Source organism: Aquarana catesbeiana, linkage group LG05 (assembly GCF_042186555.1).
Source record: "Aquarana catesbeiana isolate 2022-GZ linkage group LG05, ASM4218655v1, whole genome shotgun sequence".
NCBI lineage: Eukaryota > Metazoa > Chordata > Amphibia > Anura > Ranidae > Aquarana > Aquarana catesbeiana.
In genome coordinates, this window is record NC_133328.1 from 475665814 (window position 1) to 475683709 (window position 17896).

Here is a 17896-nt window from a genome sequence, read left to right on the forward strand (position 1 = left end):
TATCATACAGCACAGACTATGAATAACATATATTATGCAACAATGAGCTATATTGATTTTCTTCATGAATGATAACATGGATGTTTCGAACAATTCTATTGTCAAAGTACAGTGGGGACGGAAAGTATTGAGCAAAGGGTCTGAATACTTAGTGTCTGAATACATTAACATGTTTTTCTTTTTTTTAAAAAAATTTGCAAAAAAGTCAACAATTCTGTGTTTTTCTGTCAATATGGGGTGCTGTGTGTACATTAATGAGGAAAAAAAATGAACTTAAATGATTTTAGCAAATGGCTGCAAAATAACAAAGAGTGAAAAATTTAAGGGGGTCTGAATACTTTCCCTCCCCACTGTATGTAGTTTGTATTTTCTCATCTGAACATACAAGTACCATTCCAGTTGGTCTAGTAATGTGCATAGGTTGAAAACAGAACATAATAAGCAAAAACATGTCATAATCCTAGGCTGACATATGACACTATCAATAGGCATAGTTATTCAGATGTTTATTTAAGCATTTGTTTTGGACAGAAATGAAGAAAGTATGTGGTCTGAGGAAAACACAATGGATTCATGAATGTAAGGAATGTCCACAATGCTGCCTAATCAAGTTGTTCATTGATAATACTTTTTAGTAAGATTTACCGGTATTTATGTTACCAAGCATTTGCAGTGACATAAAAAAAAAATTGTTTTATACATGTATTTTTTCGTATACACAGCCAACCACTGATATAAATATATCAGAAAGGATAGTCAATACAATATTCTTCAAATCATTGTTCATGTATTGATTGTGTCTTTCCCCCATGGCCGTGCAATAAATGACTACACTCGCTGAAAAACCTAAGACCTCTAAATAATTAAAAAATATAAATGCGTGAAATCTCCAATACTCATTATGAGGAAATTCACATATATCTTCTTCTGTTTCTCATACGTGACCAAAATCTGCTAAATGCTTGATGACTTCATAAAACAAGCTATTTCAAAGCGTATGATCCACATTTATTGAAATATATATAAAACAGATGTTTAGAAAGCCTTTGGCGAAACGCGTTAAGTGAAAGTGGTGCTTTTAACCAGCAGTGGCAAAACACACAGCAAAGGAAATATCATCCATCTTTCACCTGAAAACTGGTGCAATGTTAGTCAACCATCCATGTGTGTACTGACGTGACCCCCACTCAAGCTGTTTGGCCATCAAGGGTTTTCTCAATATGTTTTGTAATATAGCTCAATAAAATGGATACTACACTGTGAAAGGGTTTGTTTTATGAAGTCATCAAGTGTTTAGTAGATTTTCATCATATGCATGAAACAGAAGAAGATATACAATATGTAAATTTACTTACAGCATAGGAGTATCATTGATTTAGTATATAAAGGTGTGTGTGTGTGTGTGTGTGTGGGGGGGGGGGTTGACCCCCCTCCTTCCCCCGGCTGCCCACCTAAAGCCTACCATATAGCCAGAAGGAGCTATTCACATGTCGCAGTGGTGATGCGTTGAGTCTTCAGTGTAGAAAATGTAATTCAGCATGTTGGGTTGACAGGCAGCTTGTCAAACTCACTCATTCAAGTCAATAGGGCTTCACCACAACCATGAGCCATTTAGAAAAAAAAAAACAAGAATTTAGAAGGTTTCAGGATCGCTTCTTGAGCACCTGACATCAGCTGCTTAGCTGCCCTCTGAAAAGTGATCCACCGCAGACAGCTTTCCAGAGAACTACCAAGTGTGAACTTATCCACTTCCCAACCGCAATACGGATATATACAGTATCTCATAAAAGTGAGTACACCCCTCACATTTTTGTAAATATTATATCTTTTATGTGAAAACACTGAAGAAATTACACTTTGCTACAATGTAAAGTAGTGAGTGTACAGCTTGTACAACAGTGTAAATTTGCTGTCCCCTCAAAATAACTCAACATACAGCCATTAATGTCTAAACAGCTGGCAACAAAAGTGAGTACATGCCTAAGTAAAAATGTCCAAATTGGGCCCAATTAGCCATTTTCCCTCCCCGGTGTCATGTAATTGGTTAGTGTTAGAAGGTCTCAGAAGTGAATGGGGAGCAGGTGTGTTAAATTTGGTGTTATCGCTCTCAATCTCTCATACTGGTCACTGAAAGTGTAACATGGCACCTCATGGCAAAGAACTGTCTGAGGATCTGAAAAAAATAATTATTGCTCTACATAAAGATGGCCTAGACTACAAGAAGATTGCCAAGACCCTGAAACTGAGCTACAGCACGGTGGCCAAGACCATACAGCGGTTTAACAGGACAGGATCCACTCATAACAGGCCTCGCCCTGGTCAACCAAAGATGTTGAGTGCACATGCTCAGAGTCCTGCCAGCATTGCTGCAGAGGTTGAAGGGGTGGGGGGTCAGCCTGTCAGTGCTCAGACCATACGCCGCACACCGCATCAAATTGGTCTGCATGGCTGTCGTCCCAGAAGGAAGCCTCTTCTAAAGATGATGCACAAGGAAGGCCGCAAACAGTTTGCTAAAGACAAGCAGACTAAGGACATGGATTTGTGGAACCATGCCCTGTGGTCTGATGAGCCCAAGATAAAATTATTTGGTTCAGATGGTGTCAAGCATGTGTGGTGGCAACCAGGTGAGGATTACAAAGACAAGTGTGTCTTGCCTACAGTCAAGCATGGTGGTGGGAGTGTCATTGTCTGGGGCTGCATGAGTGCTGCCAACACTGGGGAGCTACAGTTCATTGAGGGAACCATGAATGCCAACATGAACTGTGACATACTCAAGCAGAGCATGATCCCCTCCCTTCAGAGACCGGGCTGCAGAGCACTATTCCAACATGATAACGACCCCAAACACACCTCCAAGACAACCACTGCCTTGCTAAAGAAGCTTGGGGTAAAGATGAGGGACTGGCCAAGCATGTCTCCAGACCTAAACCAGACCTAAACCCTATTGAGCATCTGTGGGACATCCTCAAACTGAAGGTGGAGGAGCGCAAGGTCTCTAACATTCACCAGCTCTAGAGGAGTGGAAGAGGACTCCAGTGGCAACCTGTAAAGCTCTGGTGAACTCCATGCTCAAGAGGGTTAAGGCAGTGCTGGAAAATAATGATGGCCACACATTGTAGCAAAGTGTCATTTCTTCAGTGTTGTCACATGAAAAGATCTAATAAAATATTCACAAAAATGTGAGGGGTGTACTTACTTTGGTGAGATAATTAATATATATATATATATATATATATATATATACATAGACACACACATGTATATTATATAAATGCGTATGCCTGCCAAAGTGTATGACTTTCTTTACTTCGCTGCTATGGGCTCTAGCCCCAGAATTTTTGCAGGCCTAGCAACGCCCCTGCTGTCGGGTGCTGCCGCCGCCAGCCATTGTGGTTAAGGGAGCCCGGCAGTGTAGTATTACGGCTTCACACTGGGTCCCTACTGTGCATGCGTGAGGCACCGCTGTGCTCTCCTACTGGCCCGGTGGCGAGGGAAGGAGGTGGAAGCCGAGCTGTGACATAATTTGCCGCAGCCCGGACTCCGAAAGTGGGGACAGGATTCAAAGACAGGTATCTGCTCCACCCCCCCCCCCTGAAAGGTGCCAAATGTGGGGGACAGTAGACTAATGAGCGTATGTTTCGCTTTCAGTGAACTTGGACTTGTGTTTTGTGTGAAATTGATACTTTGTTCACTAGATTGGAGGTGGGATGGTGAATGTACAAGGATACAAATTGGTATATTGTTGCATTTGGTAATAGAGCATAACTCCCAACATTTTGAGATGGGAATGAGGGACACCTACTGTCAAACGTATGTAGGTATAGGACACGCCCCCTGCCACACTCCCTTAAAGGAGAATTAACCAATTAATTAAATCCACAAGGACTTTTCTTTACCACTACTATTCCTTTATATTGGCTTTTAAAATGTACAAATGCAGCAACTTAGAAATTAAAGTGGGGTTCCACCCAAAAAACAAAAATACCTGGAAAAAATCTAAAAAAAAAAACAAAAAAACATTTGGATATTTTTTTTTTTTTTTTTTCACTTACCTCTAAATGCCTGTTGCTAGGTGGTCCCTCGTAGTCTGCCTCTTCCTTTGCCTGGGCTCGTGACATCACTTCCCCCCAGGCACAGGAAGGGCTCCCTCCCTCCTGTCAATCATCTGGGACCCATTACAGGTCCCAGGTGATTGAGCGGCCAATCACGGCGCGCGGCGCAGCTCGCGCATGTGCAGTGGGTGCCAGGCTGTGAAGCCACAGCCCGGCGCCCACAGTTGAAATGCCGGCGCCGACGAGCGGAGGGGGGGGACGAGCGGGGCTTCGATCCCCCGCATCGCTGGACCCAGGGACAGGTAAGTGTCCAATTAAAAGTCAGCAGCTGCAGTATTTGTAGCTGCTGACTTTTAATTTTTTTTTTTTTTGACGGCCCCCTGGGTGGAACTCCTCTTTAAGGTTTAGCATTGGGAAACACTTTTTGAAAGCTAAAAAGTGCATTTACAAATGAGGAGGAAAGAGGGACAGAGGGTCATTGCTCTTAATCAGGGACAGTTGGGAGCTATGATAGAGTAATGATGGACTACATTGTAACTACACACTAACCATGAGCTATCACTATAGTTAAGACTTAGCAGCTGATCCTTAATAGTTAATAGTCTTTGCACGGTTTTAGAAAAGAGTGGCTCATGCAGCGGCTGCACGGATACCAGCACACTAGTACTACAGCGCAAGGCGCCGGGCAACACTGCGCATGTGCCGCCCGCAGCACGCAGATGTGTGCAGTGTACAGCATGGACGGGACTGTGAGGGTCATGTGACTGACTTCCTGTATGTTCGTATTTCCCGCCGGAACCGGGATGTCCGCAGTGTGGAGGGGGGAGCCGCTCAGCTGTGTACGGTAATTACCGAGGATGCAGCCCGTACCCCTCCCGTGTGTTTCTATGGAGGGAGCTGTACACCACATGTACTGGGGAAGTAGGACAGGAACACTCCCCTGACTGTACCATGCAGCCCTGGAACTGGTATTTCTAATGTTCAATGATACAATACCGCCCTCCTTATCCTGCATTGTACATTCTACACTCAACCCTATTAAATATCATACAATGTATGTGTGTGAGGAGATGTCCCTGTAGTCTGTGACTGGCTCAGGATTTCCATACACCTCCAGCAACAAAGTATTCTAGAAAACTTTTAACCACTTGCTTACTGGGCACTGTTACCCCCCTTCCTGACCCGGCCATCCTTTTCCAGCTTGTCGCTCTTCGAAAAACAATTGCGCGGTCATAGAATGCTGTCCCCAAACGAAACTTTTAGAATTTTGATCACACAAAAAGAGCTTTATTTTAGTGGTAATTATTCACCACTGTTTTTTTTTTTTTTTTTTTTTTTTTTATTTTCTTGCTAAACAAACAAAAAAAATAAGGAAAATTTTGAAAAAGTGCATGCGCAGTAGGGTACCATGCTGTGTTGCCGCAAGGCTTTACTTCCTGATTCCCTTACTAGCAATGGCGGCGCCTCCAACCCGGAGCCGAGTCGGCTTCAGGTGAGGACATCGCGGGCGCCCTGGACAGGTAAGTGTTCTTATTTTAAAAGTCAGGAGCTGCAGTATTTGTAGCTGCTGACTTTTAATTTTTTTTTTTTTAATTCTTTATTTATCTTTTTTCCAGAGAAACCATAAATCTGTTACATCTTGCATATTCCACAATAGTCAAAATACCGAGATAAATGCATATATTTCAAACATATATTCACTTTACCCCCTATCTCCGTCAAACCATATCCATTACCATATATTATATATAGACCATTTTTCTAAATTTTAGTTCTATTATTTTAATCCCAACCAAAAAAAAAAAATCCCGTATTATATAACCCCCCCGCCTTACTCCAGGGAATAACAACCCATTAATACTCCAACGCAATGGCAGGGATGCCCTCACTCCCCTCCCTCACTCCCCAATAGCTTCCTCCCTTCTTCAGAATATACAAATTCCCCCCCCCCCCCCCCCCCATGAGGTCCATGTTTCTATATATTGTTCCTTTCTATCTTGCGCCGTAAGCACTAGATCTTCCATAATTTCTATATTTCTAACTTTATTAAAGAGGGAGTCCACCTGAAAAAAAATTATTAAAAGCCAGCAGCTACAAATACTGCAGCTGCTGACTTTTAATAAACTGACACTTACCTGTCCTGGAGCCCAGCGATGTCGGCAGCCGAGCAGTAGCTCGGCTCTCGCTGCTGCCGCCGCCATTCTCGGTGGGGGAATAAGGAAGTGAAGCATTGCGGCTTCACTTCCCGGGTCCCTACTGCGCATGCGCAAGTCGTGCTGCGCGTCCTAAGTGGTCCCCGCTATCTCCTGGGACCTGTGTTTCCCAGGAGACAGCGGTAGGGGGCGTGACTCCCGCGGGAGTCTATTCGCGGAATTGGGTGCAGATACCTGTCTAATACAGGTATCTGCACCCCCCTGAAAGGTGCCAATTGTAGCACCAGAGGGGGGAGGAATCAGATGAGCGGAAGTTCCACTTTTGGGTGGAACTCTGCTTTAAGCCATATGGTAATGAGGGTGGACGTGAGTCCTTCCAGCACAAGGTGATACATGCTTTAGCTTCATTCAGCAGGTGACACACTATTGATTTTTTTTTTTTATATTTCTGCAGTGGGATTTGTGAATGGTGGAGCAAGAAAAAGGCCGGGTCATCTGGTACTTGAAAATCTGTAACTTTTTGAGTGATCCTTTGTACCGCCAACCAGTACTGTCTTTTTTTTTTGGGGGGGGAAAATGTCTCACTGCTTGTGATAAGTGCTCCGCAGTGCTGACTTCCTGGCGGGCTCCGCATGTGCGGTTGCAAACACCTGAGCTCATCTTTACACTGCAGTGTTGTGGTGTAAACTGGTGTTCTAGGGAGTAAGCCTTGTCTTGCATTGGGTCTGCACTAGTGTTAACTTTGACGTCAAGTTTCGTTTTAGTCAGTCTTTTGACTTTTAGTTTTTAGTCGTTTTAGCCATTTTAGTTTTGGTTGTATTTTAGTCATCTGAATAGTTTTTGTTTGAAGCCTCTTACACACGATCAGATTTTCCGACAGGAAATGTGTGATGACAGGCTGTTGGCGGAAAATCCGGCAGTGTGTATGCTCCATCAGACAATTTTCCGCAGACAAATGTTGGCAGGCTTTAAAATTTTCCATGGACAAATGTCTGTTGTCGTATTTTCCGAGCGTGTGTACACAAGTCCGTCGGACAAAAGTACAAACATGCATGCTCGGAAGCAAGGACGAGCCAGAAGCGGTCAGTCTTGTAAACTAGCGTTCGTAATGGAGAATTAACATTTGTGACATGGAAAATTATGAAATCTCAAAATGCAGCGCACATTCTCTTCTTCTTTATAATGGGATAATAATGAAGCTGCTTTGCTGGTGATACTGATGGAGTTATGGCAAACTAATTTTCAAAGGCTTTTTTTTTTCTTGTGATATCAAGAATAATATTATTATGCTTGTTTTTTTTTTGTTTAGTTACCACATCACCAATATCCCGTAGTTTTGAAGATCAAAGATGCAGCTATGTTGGTGTCCCTTGTCAATTTTACATTGTATTTTTTAAAATGTAACTGCCTACTCCCAAACTGTCATTTGAAGTAAAACACATAGCCAAGTATTCTTCTACACATTTTTTTTACTGTGCATTAAAAAAAAGAAAACAAATAAAATTAGACATGCTATCTGCCAATAGAACTTAACCAAAAAGTACATTCTATGCATTCAAAAATCTAGAAAATATACCAAATCAAATCATTATTCAACCAAAAAATAAAATAAAAGCCTCATGCATGTGTCCTGCTTCTTAATATAGGGGCTCAACAATGGCAAGAGTTGGTGAAAGCAGGGGTCCGTCATCCGGAGAAAATTCCGAAAATCATCCGGATTATTCTCCTGGAGCTCCCACAGCAAAGGCATATGACATAATTGATCACGATTAATAAAGCAACCAATTTTTGGTCCAAGAAATCCTCTTCCTCCTGTTCCTGGACTGGACTTGGGTCAAAGCCATAAGTCCAAGGCCAATAATAAATAACACGTTATCTCCTCCGATTCTCCAACATGTCTGGTTGATGAACGGCTATTCAGAAACGAACTGAAAAGTGCAAAATGAAAAGCGCGAATCAACACTCACCAAACTTCCACTAACACGAAATTAGCAGTAGGAGCCCAAAGGGTGGCGCTAAAGAGCTGAAAAACCAGGTAGTACGTCATTACGTTCGTGTTTGTTGGCGATAATTCCTTGCCGTTTGTATGCAAGACAAGTTCCTGGCCAACGCCCTTTGGACAAAAGTCCGAGGTTTTGTCTGCGGAAAATCCGATCGTGTGTATGAGGCTATAGTCTACTAAAATCTCCAGTGCATTTTAGTGGACTAAAATTGAATGGGTTTAGTTAACCACTTCCCGCCCAGCCTGTAGCAGAATGACGGCCGGGCGGTGGTTCAGTTATCCTGACTGGGCGTCATATGACATCCAGCAGGATAACAGCCGCGGTGCGCCCGTGGGAGCGCGCATTGCGGCGATCGGTGATGCGGTGTGTCAGTCTGAAACACCGCTACACCGATCGCGGTAAAGAGCCTCCGGCGAAGGCTCTTTACCACGTGATCAGCCGTGTCCAATCATGGCTGATCACGATGTAAACAGGAAGAGCCTTTGATTGGCTTTTCCTCACTCATGTCTGACAGATGCGAGTAGAGGAGATTCGATCGGCGGCTCTCCTGACGGGGGGAGGGGGGGTAGTCTGCGCTGGACCACCAAGGAAGCCGCCAGCATGTGGATGGCCAGGTATGTACCGCATGGCCATCCACATATAAAAAAATATGCTCAATACATGCCAATCAGAGCCCACAAATGGGCACTGACTGGCAACATTATGGATCAGTACAGACAAGTGATGCCCAGCAATGCCACCCATCATTGCCCATCTTTGCCACCTATCAGTGCCACCCATAAGGACCCATCAGTGCCACCTCATCAGTGCATCCATATCAGTGCCCGTCATTGAAGAAGAAAACTTACTTATTTACAAAAAAATTTAACAAACAAAAAACCTTTTTTTTTTTTTTCCCCTAAATTTTCGGTATTTTTTTATTTGTTGCGCAAAAAATAGAACAAGGCAAACAAAAACAAAAAAGTTTTAATTATTAATAGTTTATAGAATAGAAATGTCGAATTAGAAAAAGCCAACAGAGTGTTAATTTTGATATAAAATTTCAATTTGGTTTTAGTCATAGTATTTTGACTAAAATGTCATTTTAGTTTTAGTAGTATTTTAGTCATCTGAATTGTTTGTTTTAGTCGACTAAAATAGTGTTAAGTTTGTCAACAATTATTAACACTGGTCTGCACTGGGCAAGGCTGTGCCACACAGATGTAAAAGTACCTAGTGGGAACAGGTCCTATATATACTTGTATTTACACACATTTACAGGTGCTTAGATGCGTTTGGAGTATCTAATCTGCCCCTACACGCACAGTACTCTATTTCCCTATACAGCTAGAATGCACTAAAACAGGGGTAAAAACACAGTGTGAATTATATAATCTAAAAACATTACATGAGTTTAGATATATATCCCATAATTGCAGTTATTGATCCCGTCAGTGACTTTCACTTCCTGGTTTATGCTGGCTGTGATCTATAGGCTCATCTAACCTGCAGCTTAATCTCACTTACTGGGCTCAGCAAAACAAACTGAGAGGCAAATCTGTCACTTGACCTTCAAACCCAAAATAGAAATGATGGTTCCTGCATGTTCCACTTCCTTTCCATCTTTGATATTGTCTTATTTTTCTATTCCAGGTAGGAGGTACATATGAAAAAGGATACTCAATAATAGCTATATGGCTTGAACAGTGTAACCAAAAGGGATTGCAGCAAGTCTTTTTACGATGAATGTATCTGGAGGCAGCTGTAGCAGTCCCAGCTCTACTGACAGTGTCCCTGCTGGTGACTTATTTAAAGACCTGTGGACAAAACTAAAGGAATGCCACGACAAGGAGCTTCAAGGTAAAAACCGTAATAGGGGATTTTTTTTTTTTTAACTTCACTTTTTTTGCTTTTATTGTTGAGTAGTGTGAAATAATGATTTTTATGCCTTCATGTGTCGGGCTATATTGTTTTTTGTTTTGTTTTTTATCTCCCTTAATTTTGGTTACAGGCAGAAAACTAGCATTGTGTAAAGGACAGAGGGATTCTGATTTGAAATAACATCTCATTGTTTTATTAAGAAAGCTAATGTTACAACTAAAAGGGGTTTATTATACCTCTTGCAGTAATATGCACAGGTCCATTTAATGCTAAATGCTGAAACTAAAACACTGGTATATGTGTTTTAAGGGGAGGCTGACAGAAATGTGTTGGAATTGGTTTCCTTACTAATTTTTGGATGAGCAGTTTGTCCTGGTTCCCCTTTGATGTTGAAACGAAGACAGATATACAGGGAAACTTAATGCAGCTTTGCAATAATTCATAACTAATTAAAGTGTTAACCCCCCCCCCAAAAAAAAAATTGATCCTGCGTGTTATACAGCACAGTGCTTGTGCTGTTATTTGGCCCCCTGTAACACCTGAAATACCTGGCTGATTCTGTCTATGCCCTCCCCTCTGTAAACTGACCATGGTTTATCATGGTGGCTGAGCCCTAACACCATGGTCAGTTTATATGCCTCCATTATCCGCAGCCCTGTTCTCTGTCTCCTGTGTCTGCTTCCCCCCCTCACTCCCTGCCTGTAAGCTCTGTATGTGTGTGAGAGCCACCCCTCCCCTCTCTTCCTGCTGCTATTGGTAGGCATTTAAACATTAAAAAACGTTCAGTCACGTGACCACCCGGCTGACGTCAGTGGGAGACCTGAGCTCCTCCCGCTGAAGCCCTGGATTGTAGTAGAAGAGCGGCGGGGAGTCACGTGACTGGCCTGAAGAGACCTGCAAAAAAAGGTATATAGAAGCTTTGTTGGCCACATAGACTTACACTGTGTGTTATAGGTAGATACAAGAGAGGAGCGTGCAGAGTAAAACATTTTAGGTTAACAAAAACTTTAAATGTAGCTAATATAAGTATTGTACATGAGTTTGACTTGGTATCAGACTCCTGCAATCCCCTGTACAGCAGCACTCAGACTGGGAGCTTGCAGAGTGAACGGGAGATGACTTTATCATTCTGTTGCTGTTCCTTCATTGTCCAATCAGAGACTGGGGAGGAAGAAAAGTGATTCTAAGGGCAGAAGGTTTTTGATCTTAAGGCATTAAGATCAAAAACCTTCTGTGTGCAGCCATCCCCTCAGCCCCCCTAATACTTGCGTAAACCCCATCTCGATCCAGTGATGTTGCACGAGAGGCTCGGCTGTCCGGGACTCTCCCTCCTGATTGGCTGAGACACAGGAGCGGGTGCCATTGGCTCCAGCTGCTGTCAATCAAAGTCAGTGAGCCAATGAGTAGAGGGGGTGGGGTCGAGACACAGATCTTTGTCTGAATGGACACAGAGCTCGACTTGGGTGCCACCATAGCAAGCTGCTTTCTGTGGGGGCACTCGGTAGGAGGGAGGGGCCAGGAGTGCTGAAGAGGGACCCGAGAAGAGAAGGATTTAGGTTGCTCTGTGCAAAACCACTGCACAGAGCAGGTAAGTATAACATGTTTATTTTAGCTCTGCATAGAAAGCAGCTTCCAGTTTTGTTTTTCTGTCAGTTTCATTGAACAAGCTGAAGTTAGAAGCTGATTGGCTACCATGCAGCAGATTTTGCACTCTCCAGTTTTAGTAAATCAACGCCTACATGTGTAGTGACTGCTAGTCACCACAGGGTGCGTAGAAGACAATTGTTTTCTATGTGCCCATTCACAGCACAACACTGGTGCGTGGTGCGATGCTAAAAATAGCAGATGTACCGCATTTTTCTGCAGCGCATTGAATGGCTCTTCAGCGCAATTCCCTGCAGTGCAGAGACTTGAATGGAGTGTAACTTTGGTTTGACTCTTTTTTGAAAGTATACCATCTGTAAACCGTGCCTGCACTGAAACAGCGCATCACACAGCTTGTTCATTGCCCAGAAAAACAGATACCAGCCCACTTGCTTAAACAGAGCTAGTTTGAATGGGCCCAGTGGCGTTATCCGCTTTGCTGTGTTGTGTATTGGGCTCTGCAAATCTCAGAAATGGACAGAAAGAAATGTAAATTCTTTGGCTGATGAAAACTTCTCCCAGATATTTTATTTTATGGTTTGCCTGCAGTTCAACTATTAAAGAGAAGTGTGGGAATAAAAACAAAAAAAACAAATATACATAATCACCTAGATGGCAGCAGTGATGATCTGATGATGCATCTGTCCCCTGCCTGCTCTACACTGAGAACTGAGCGATTAAATCCACTGAATGCTCAGTTTTTGGCTCTGAGCAAAGAAGTCACCGCTATCTGCTCTGTCCCTCCAGGCCTCACTGGAGTGCCAAACTGTGGAGGGGGTGGGAGCAGCCGGTGAAGCATCTGGGAAGATCCTGACATTATTCTCAAGATTCCTGCAAAGTCTGAACTAGCTCTATGATGTCAGCTGACAGCGGACTTTAGCCCGATGTTGGCTGAATCTGGGTCATAGGAGTGCAGAACTAGGTGCTCTCCTGTGACCCACAGGGGAAGTATGGTCAAAAGAGCTTTGTCCCTTCTTTCTCCTTTTTTTAAAGTGTTTTTTCTTTTCATATATACATCCATTTCTTTGGTTATGATTCTATAGTGTTTAGTCAAGAATGGATCAAGTAAGAACAGCCTGCAATTGCCCAGAGAAGAATATAAAATATTTTCATGGTTACACTTGGCATCAACATTTACAGGAATGTAAAGGTTGCTGTCACTGACCTCTCCATGAGAAATGCTAGTTTTCTGGTGGTCATAATGATCTTATGATATTAGTCAGTGTAGTGCCATTTAACTTTGGCTGCCAGTGGAAACTTGCTTCCTTTCATTGATGGCCTGTAGTACAGTATATTATTATGCACAGTAATGAGATTTGCTTTTGGGTAGTTACTGATACTGGCCTTGTGTATCTGTATGGGTTGATGTTTGACCAATGTGAATAAAATATGGGTTTATGAGATTTGCAAATCATTGCATTCTGTTTTTAAGTTGGGTCGCTGTGTAAAATCTACATGTTTGTTTTATAAAGAGTTGAATTGATTTTAAAATTTTTACAATAAAAATAAACAGCAAGTAAAGGCACATTGAAACAGTGCAAAGAGTGGATAAAAAAGGCATATCCCATCTGGGACTACAGTGTCTCAGCTGCATATATCAGCAAAGATGAATCAAACTTGTTACCTAGGTATGCACAGGGAGATAAGAACCAAAGAGAACAATGTAGTGCAATAGCCAGAGCCAACTTTTTTGGAATTGAGAGCGTGTGTATGTGTAATAAATATATATAATTTATATTTATTTTTTCAGTAGGTGTATGTTGGGCCTGTCATATACTCATATCTTGTTTCTAATCTGCAAAACATTGTGCTTTTCACTGTATGCATGATTGATATGGTGGTGCTTTATTTTTTCCAGTTGCACTTTATTATTGGCTGTTTTATCATTTCCCATGACTTGCAGCATAGTGTGAAAACAGGCTGGGAATTGAAGATGAGATGGTTATCTGGTGTAACGCTTGCAATGAATAGGTTTTGTTGTCATCCCTTTTATAGTATTACAGATTTCAAGATAAACTATGACACCAGTGGAGCGCTGCTGTGTATCAAATATAAAACATGGCTACAGTAATCTAATAAATAGAACATGAACCATCCATAAGTGTAACCATTCACTATGGTAACAATTCGGCAGTTTATTTGTACAGTAATAAGTAATGTGGTACAAATAACAGATGTTTAGTAGGAAACTATTAACATTACGGCAAAATGGAAGACTTTTTCAGTTGGTTTATTAAGTAGAAAATCCCAATGGACACAAAGTCCAAGGGCCCTTTCACACTGGGGCGGTTTGCAGGCGCTATTGCGCTAATAATAGTGCCTGCAAACCGACCCGAAAGTGCCGCTGCTTTGTCTCCAGTGTGAAAGCCCCATGGGCTTTCACACTGGAGCGGTGCGCTGGCAGGATGGGAAAATAAGTCCTGCCAGCAGCATCTTTGGAGCGGGGAAGGAGCGGCGTATACACCGCTCCTGACCATTGAAATCAATGGGACAGCGCAGCTATACCGCCGGCAAAGCGCCTCTGCAGAGGCGCTTTGCGGTGGTTTTTAACCCTTTCTCGCTTACAATAGCGGCGCTTTACTGCCAACCCCGCCCCAGTGTGAAAGGGGCCTAAGAACAACACACACTTAAAGCGTTTGTTAACCCCCCAAAAAAAACCCTGATCCTGTTCCCTTAAAGCATGTTATACAGCACAGTGTTTGTGCTGTGTCATTTGGCAGCCCTAAAAAACCTGGCTGCTCCTGCCTGGCTATACCCTTCCCCCTGCAGATGGACCACGATAATCATGGCTGCTAAGCTCCTGATAACGTGGTCTATTTGCGTGATTCCGTCAGCTGCAGCTCTCCTGTCTGCAGCTCTACATGTTTCTGTGTCCTCTGTCCTCCTCCCCCCTCCCCTCCCTGCTGGTACCTGGGACAACCCCCCCCGCTCCTCTCTTATCTATCATAAATCTTCTTATCCCCTCTGTATCATTAGAACATTTTGTCCCTGTGCCTCCGGAATGTAAAAACTCCACGATCTGTACCTGTATAAACGGCTCCCGCCGCTCAGCTGATCGTCGGCTGTCTCTCTCCTCTCTTCCCCACCTCCCCAGCTGACGTCAGTGGGACGGCCCCTGCCCACTGCAGCGGTGAGCTGAGACAGAAGAGAGGAGAGCAGTCAGCTGTGCGCCCGGAGCAGAGCTTATATCGTTACAGATCGGCGGATTTTTTTATATTACACAAGCACAGGGACACATGTTCTTATGAGACAGAGGGTAAAAGAAGATTATATTACCATGGCTTAACAACCACTTTAAGGCCCCTTTCACACGGGGCAGACTCTGTCAAGTGGATCCGCCTGCTCAGCGAGGGAGCTGTCTACTGATTCCTGCTGAGTAGGTGGATGGACAGGTCTTTGTCCACTCCGCTGATGCAGAGCAAACACAGACACAGCCTGCTTTTCTCTATGGGGCAGTTGGATGGAAATGGACTGCCTGTCATCCGATCCACTAGATGGATGGGGATCCCCATCCATCTGTTTTTGGTGGATCGGATGCAGGCGGATGTAAACGGACACATGTTCGTTTACATCCACTTCCCCATAGTGAACATTAGGTGGTCTGATTGGGTCCACCTGAAAAACGGACAGGCAAACCAGATCGGTCCGCTCATGTATAAGGGGCCTTCTAGACCATATACAGTGCCTTGAAAAAGTATTCACACCCCTTTGAGATTTTCCAGATTTTGTCATGTTGCACCCAAAAACATAAATGTATTTTATTGGGATTTTATGTGATAGACCAACACAAAGTGGCACATAATTGTGAAGTGGAAGAAAAATGATAAATGGTTTTCAATTTTTTTTACAAATATCTGAAAAGTGTGGCATGCATTTGTATTCAGCCCCCCTGAGTCAATACCTTGTAGAACCCCCTTTCGCTGCAATTACAGCTGCAAGTCTTTTTGTGGATGTCTCTACCAGCTTTGCACATCTAGAGAGTGACATTTTGCCCATTCTTCTTTGCAAAATAGCTCAAGCTCTATTAGATTTTCACAGTCTTTCCACAGTTTCTTAATTGGATTTAGGTCTGAAGTTTGACTGGGCCATTCTAACACACGAATATACTTTGATCTAAACCATTCCATTTTAGCTTTGGCTGTATGTTTAGGGTCGTTGTCCTGCTGGAAGGTGAACCTCTGCCCCAGTCAAGACTTTTGCAGACTCTTAACAGGTTTTCTTTTAAGATTGCCCTGTGTTTGGCGCCATCCATCTTCCCATCAACTCTGACCAGCTTCCCTGTCCCTACTGAAGAAAAGCATCCCCACAACATGATGCTGCCCCCACCACGGTGGGGATGGTGTGTTCAAGGTGATGTGCAGTGTTAGTTTTCCTCCAACAAATAACATTTTGCTTTTCAGGCCAAAAAGTTAAATTTTGGTCTCATCTGACCAGAGTACCTTCTTCCACATGTTTGCTTTGTCCCCACAAGGCTTCTCACAAACTGCAAACGGTACTGCTTATGGCTTTCTTTCAACAATGGCTTTCTTCTTGCCACTCTTCTATAAAGGCCAGATTTGTGGAGTGCACGACTAATAGTTGTCCTGTGGACAGATTCTCCCACCTGAGCTGTGAATCTCTGCAGCTCCTCCAGAGTTACCATGGGCCTCTTGTCTGCTTCTCTGATTAATGCTGCTCTTGCCCGAACTGTCAGTTTAGGTGGACAGCCCGGCCATGTCTTGGTAGGTTTGCAGTTGTCCCATACTCTCTCCATCTTCCGATTATGGATTGAAATGTGCTCTGTGAGATGTTCAAAGCTTAGTATATTTGTTATAACCTAACCCTGCTTTAAACTTCTCCACAACTTTATCCCTGACCTGCCTGGTGTGTCCCTTGGCTTTCATAATGCTGTTTGTTCAATAAGGTTCTCTAAAAAAAAACCTTGAGGGCTTCACAGAACAGCTGTATTTATACTGAGATTAAATTACAGGCAATTGGTTCCACTAGATTTTAGTTAGGGGTATCAGCGTAAAGGGGGCTGAATACAAATGCACGCCACACTTTTCAAATATTTATTTGTAAACAATTTTGAAAAACATTTATCATTTTCTTCCACTTGACAATTATGTGCCACTTTGTATAGGTCTATCACATAAAATCCCAATAAAATACATTTACGTTTTTGATTGTAACATAACAAAATGTTTAAAATCTCATGGTGTATGAATACTTTTTTAGGACACTGTAGCTTTGTTAAACAAGACAGGTAGTGATATGTAATTTCACTGTTATAACTACAGTTCTTGCTATACTTTAGTAAGTTTAGTACATGTTTTGTGTTGTAAATAATGATGTGCAAATGTAGGCATGAACTGACTGTTTTCAAAACAGGTTGTTTCAGTATTTAAAACCACTTTTTCCTTTTGTATAGAGTAAAGAAATGTTGGAAATCCTGTCAGGTTTTTATTGCTGTATCAATGTCCGCTGTTAAAATATACCTCATTGCAAGGATATACAAAAACATTGACAAAGTGCTGCCACAACTTGCAAGATGACCTCTAATAGAGTTATGTTATGTGGGCATATTATAACCACCATTCTGGACTGTATAATTTTAGGCCTGGTTCACACTAGTACGATTTCAGACGCAACTATTGTTGCACAGAATCGCATGATAAGGGAAGTCAGATTGTTTTTGATGGTGTTCGTTCACATCAATGCGACTCAACATGAAGTGATTATGGAAAAGGTTCCTGTATAACTTTGGTGTGATTCCAATGCGACTTTGGCCCTATAAAATATACAAACCTTATCAACGTTGCATCCAAGTAGCACTCCATAATCGCGCTGGAAGTCAGATCAAAATGATATTGCAACAGTGTGAACGTAGCCTTAAACTAAAACCACAACATGGGATTGTTTACTACTGCTTGTAATCTTTTTATTTATTTATTTTCCAGAACTTCTAGTGAAAATCAACAAACTGAAGACACAGAGATGTTTGTAAGTATACATGCAACTTATTATAGCTTGATCATTAGAACTAAAGCCCAAGTCCAGACAGAAAAAAAAAAATTCCTTGCAGTGGGTTAAAATCTTATTTTGTCTAGGGGAGAGGAGAAATGGTTTTACTTATCTGATCCTCCGCTCCTCCACAATCCAGCGGTGGACTGTCCCCCAGCATCCTCACATCCAGTGCAGGGCT

The 17896-nt window shown here is 42.6% G+C and overlaps 1 protein-coding gene across 9 annotated transcripts in view; it reads left to right on the forward strand.

Moving 5' to 3' along the window:
- The window catches only part of RBBP8 (RB binding protein 8, endonuclease), a 127085-nt gene that overhangs the window by 11383 nt on the left and 97806 nt on the right, over positions 1-17896 (forward strand). For 7 of the 9 annotated variants that reach the window (XM_073631466.1, XM_073631465.1, XM_073631467.1 and 4 more), the window contains 2 exons: positions 9841-10047; positions 17652-17694. In XM_073631466.1, the coding sequence (XP_073487567.1) occupies positions 9930-10047; positions 17652-17694 (161 nt within the window). In that variant the 5' untranslated portion in view covers positions 9841-9929. Of the gene's footprint in view, positions 1-4744; positions 4897-9840; positions 10048-17651; positions 17695-17896 lie in introns of those variants that run through there. The other 2 variants (XM_073631463.1, XM_073631468.1) reach the window with 2 other exon arrangements.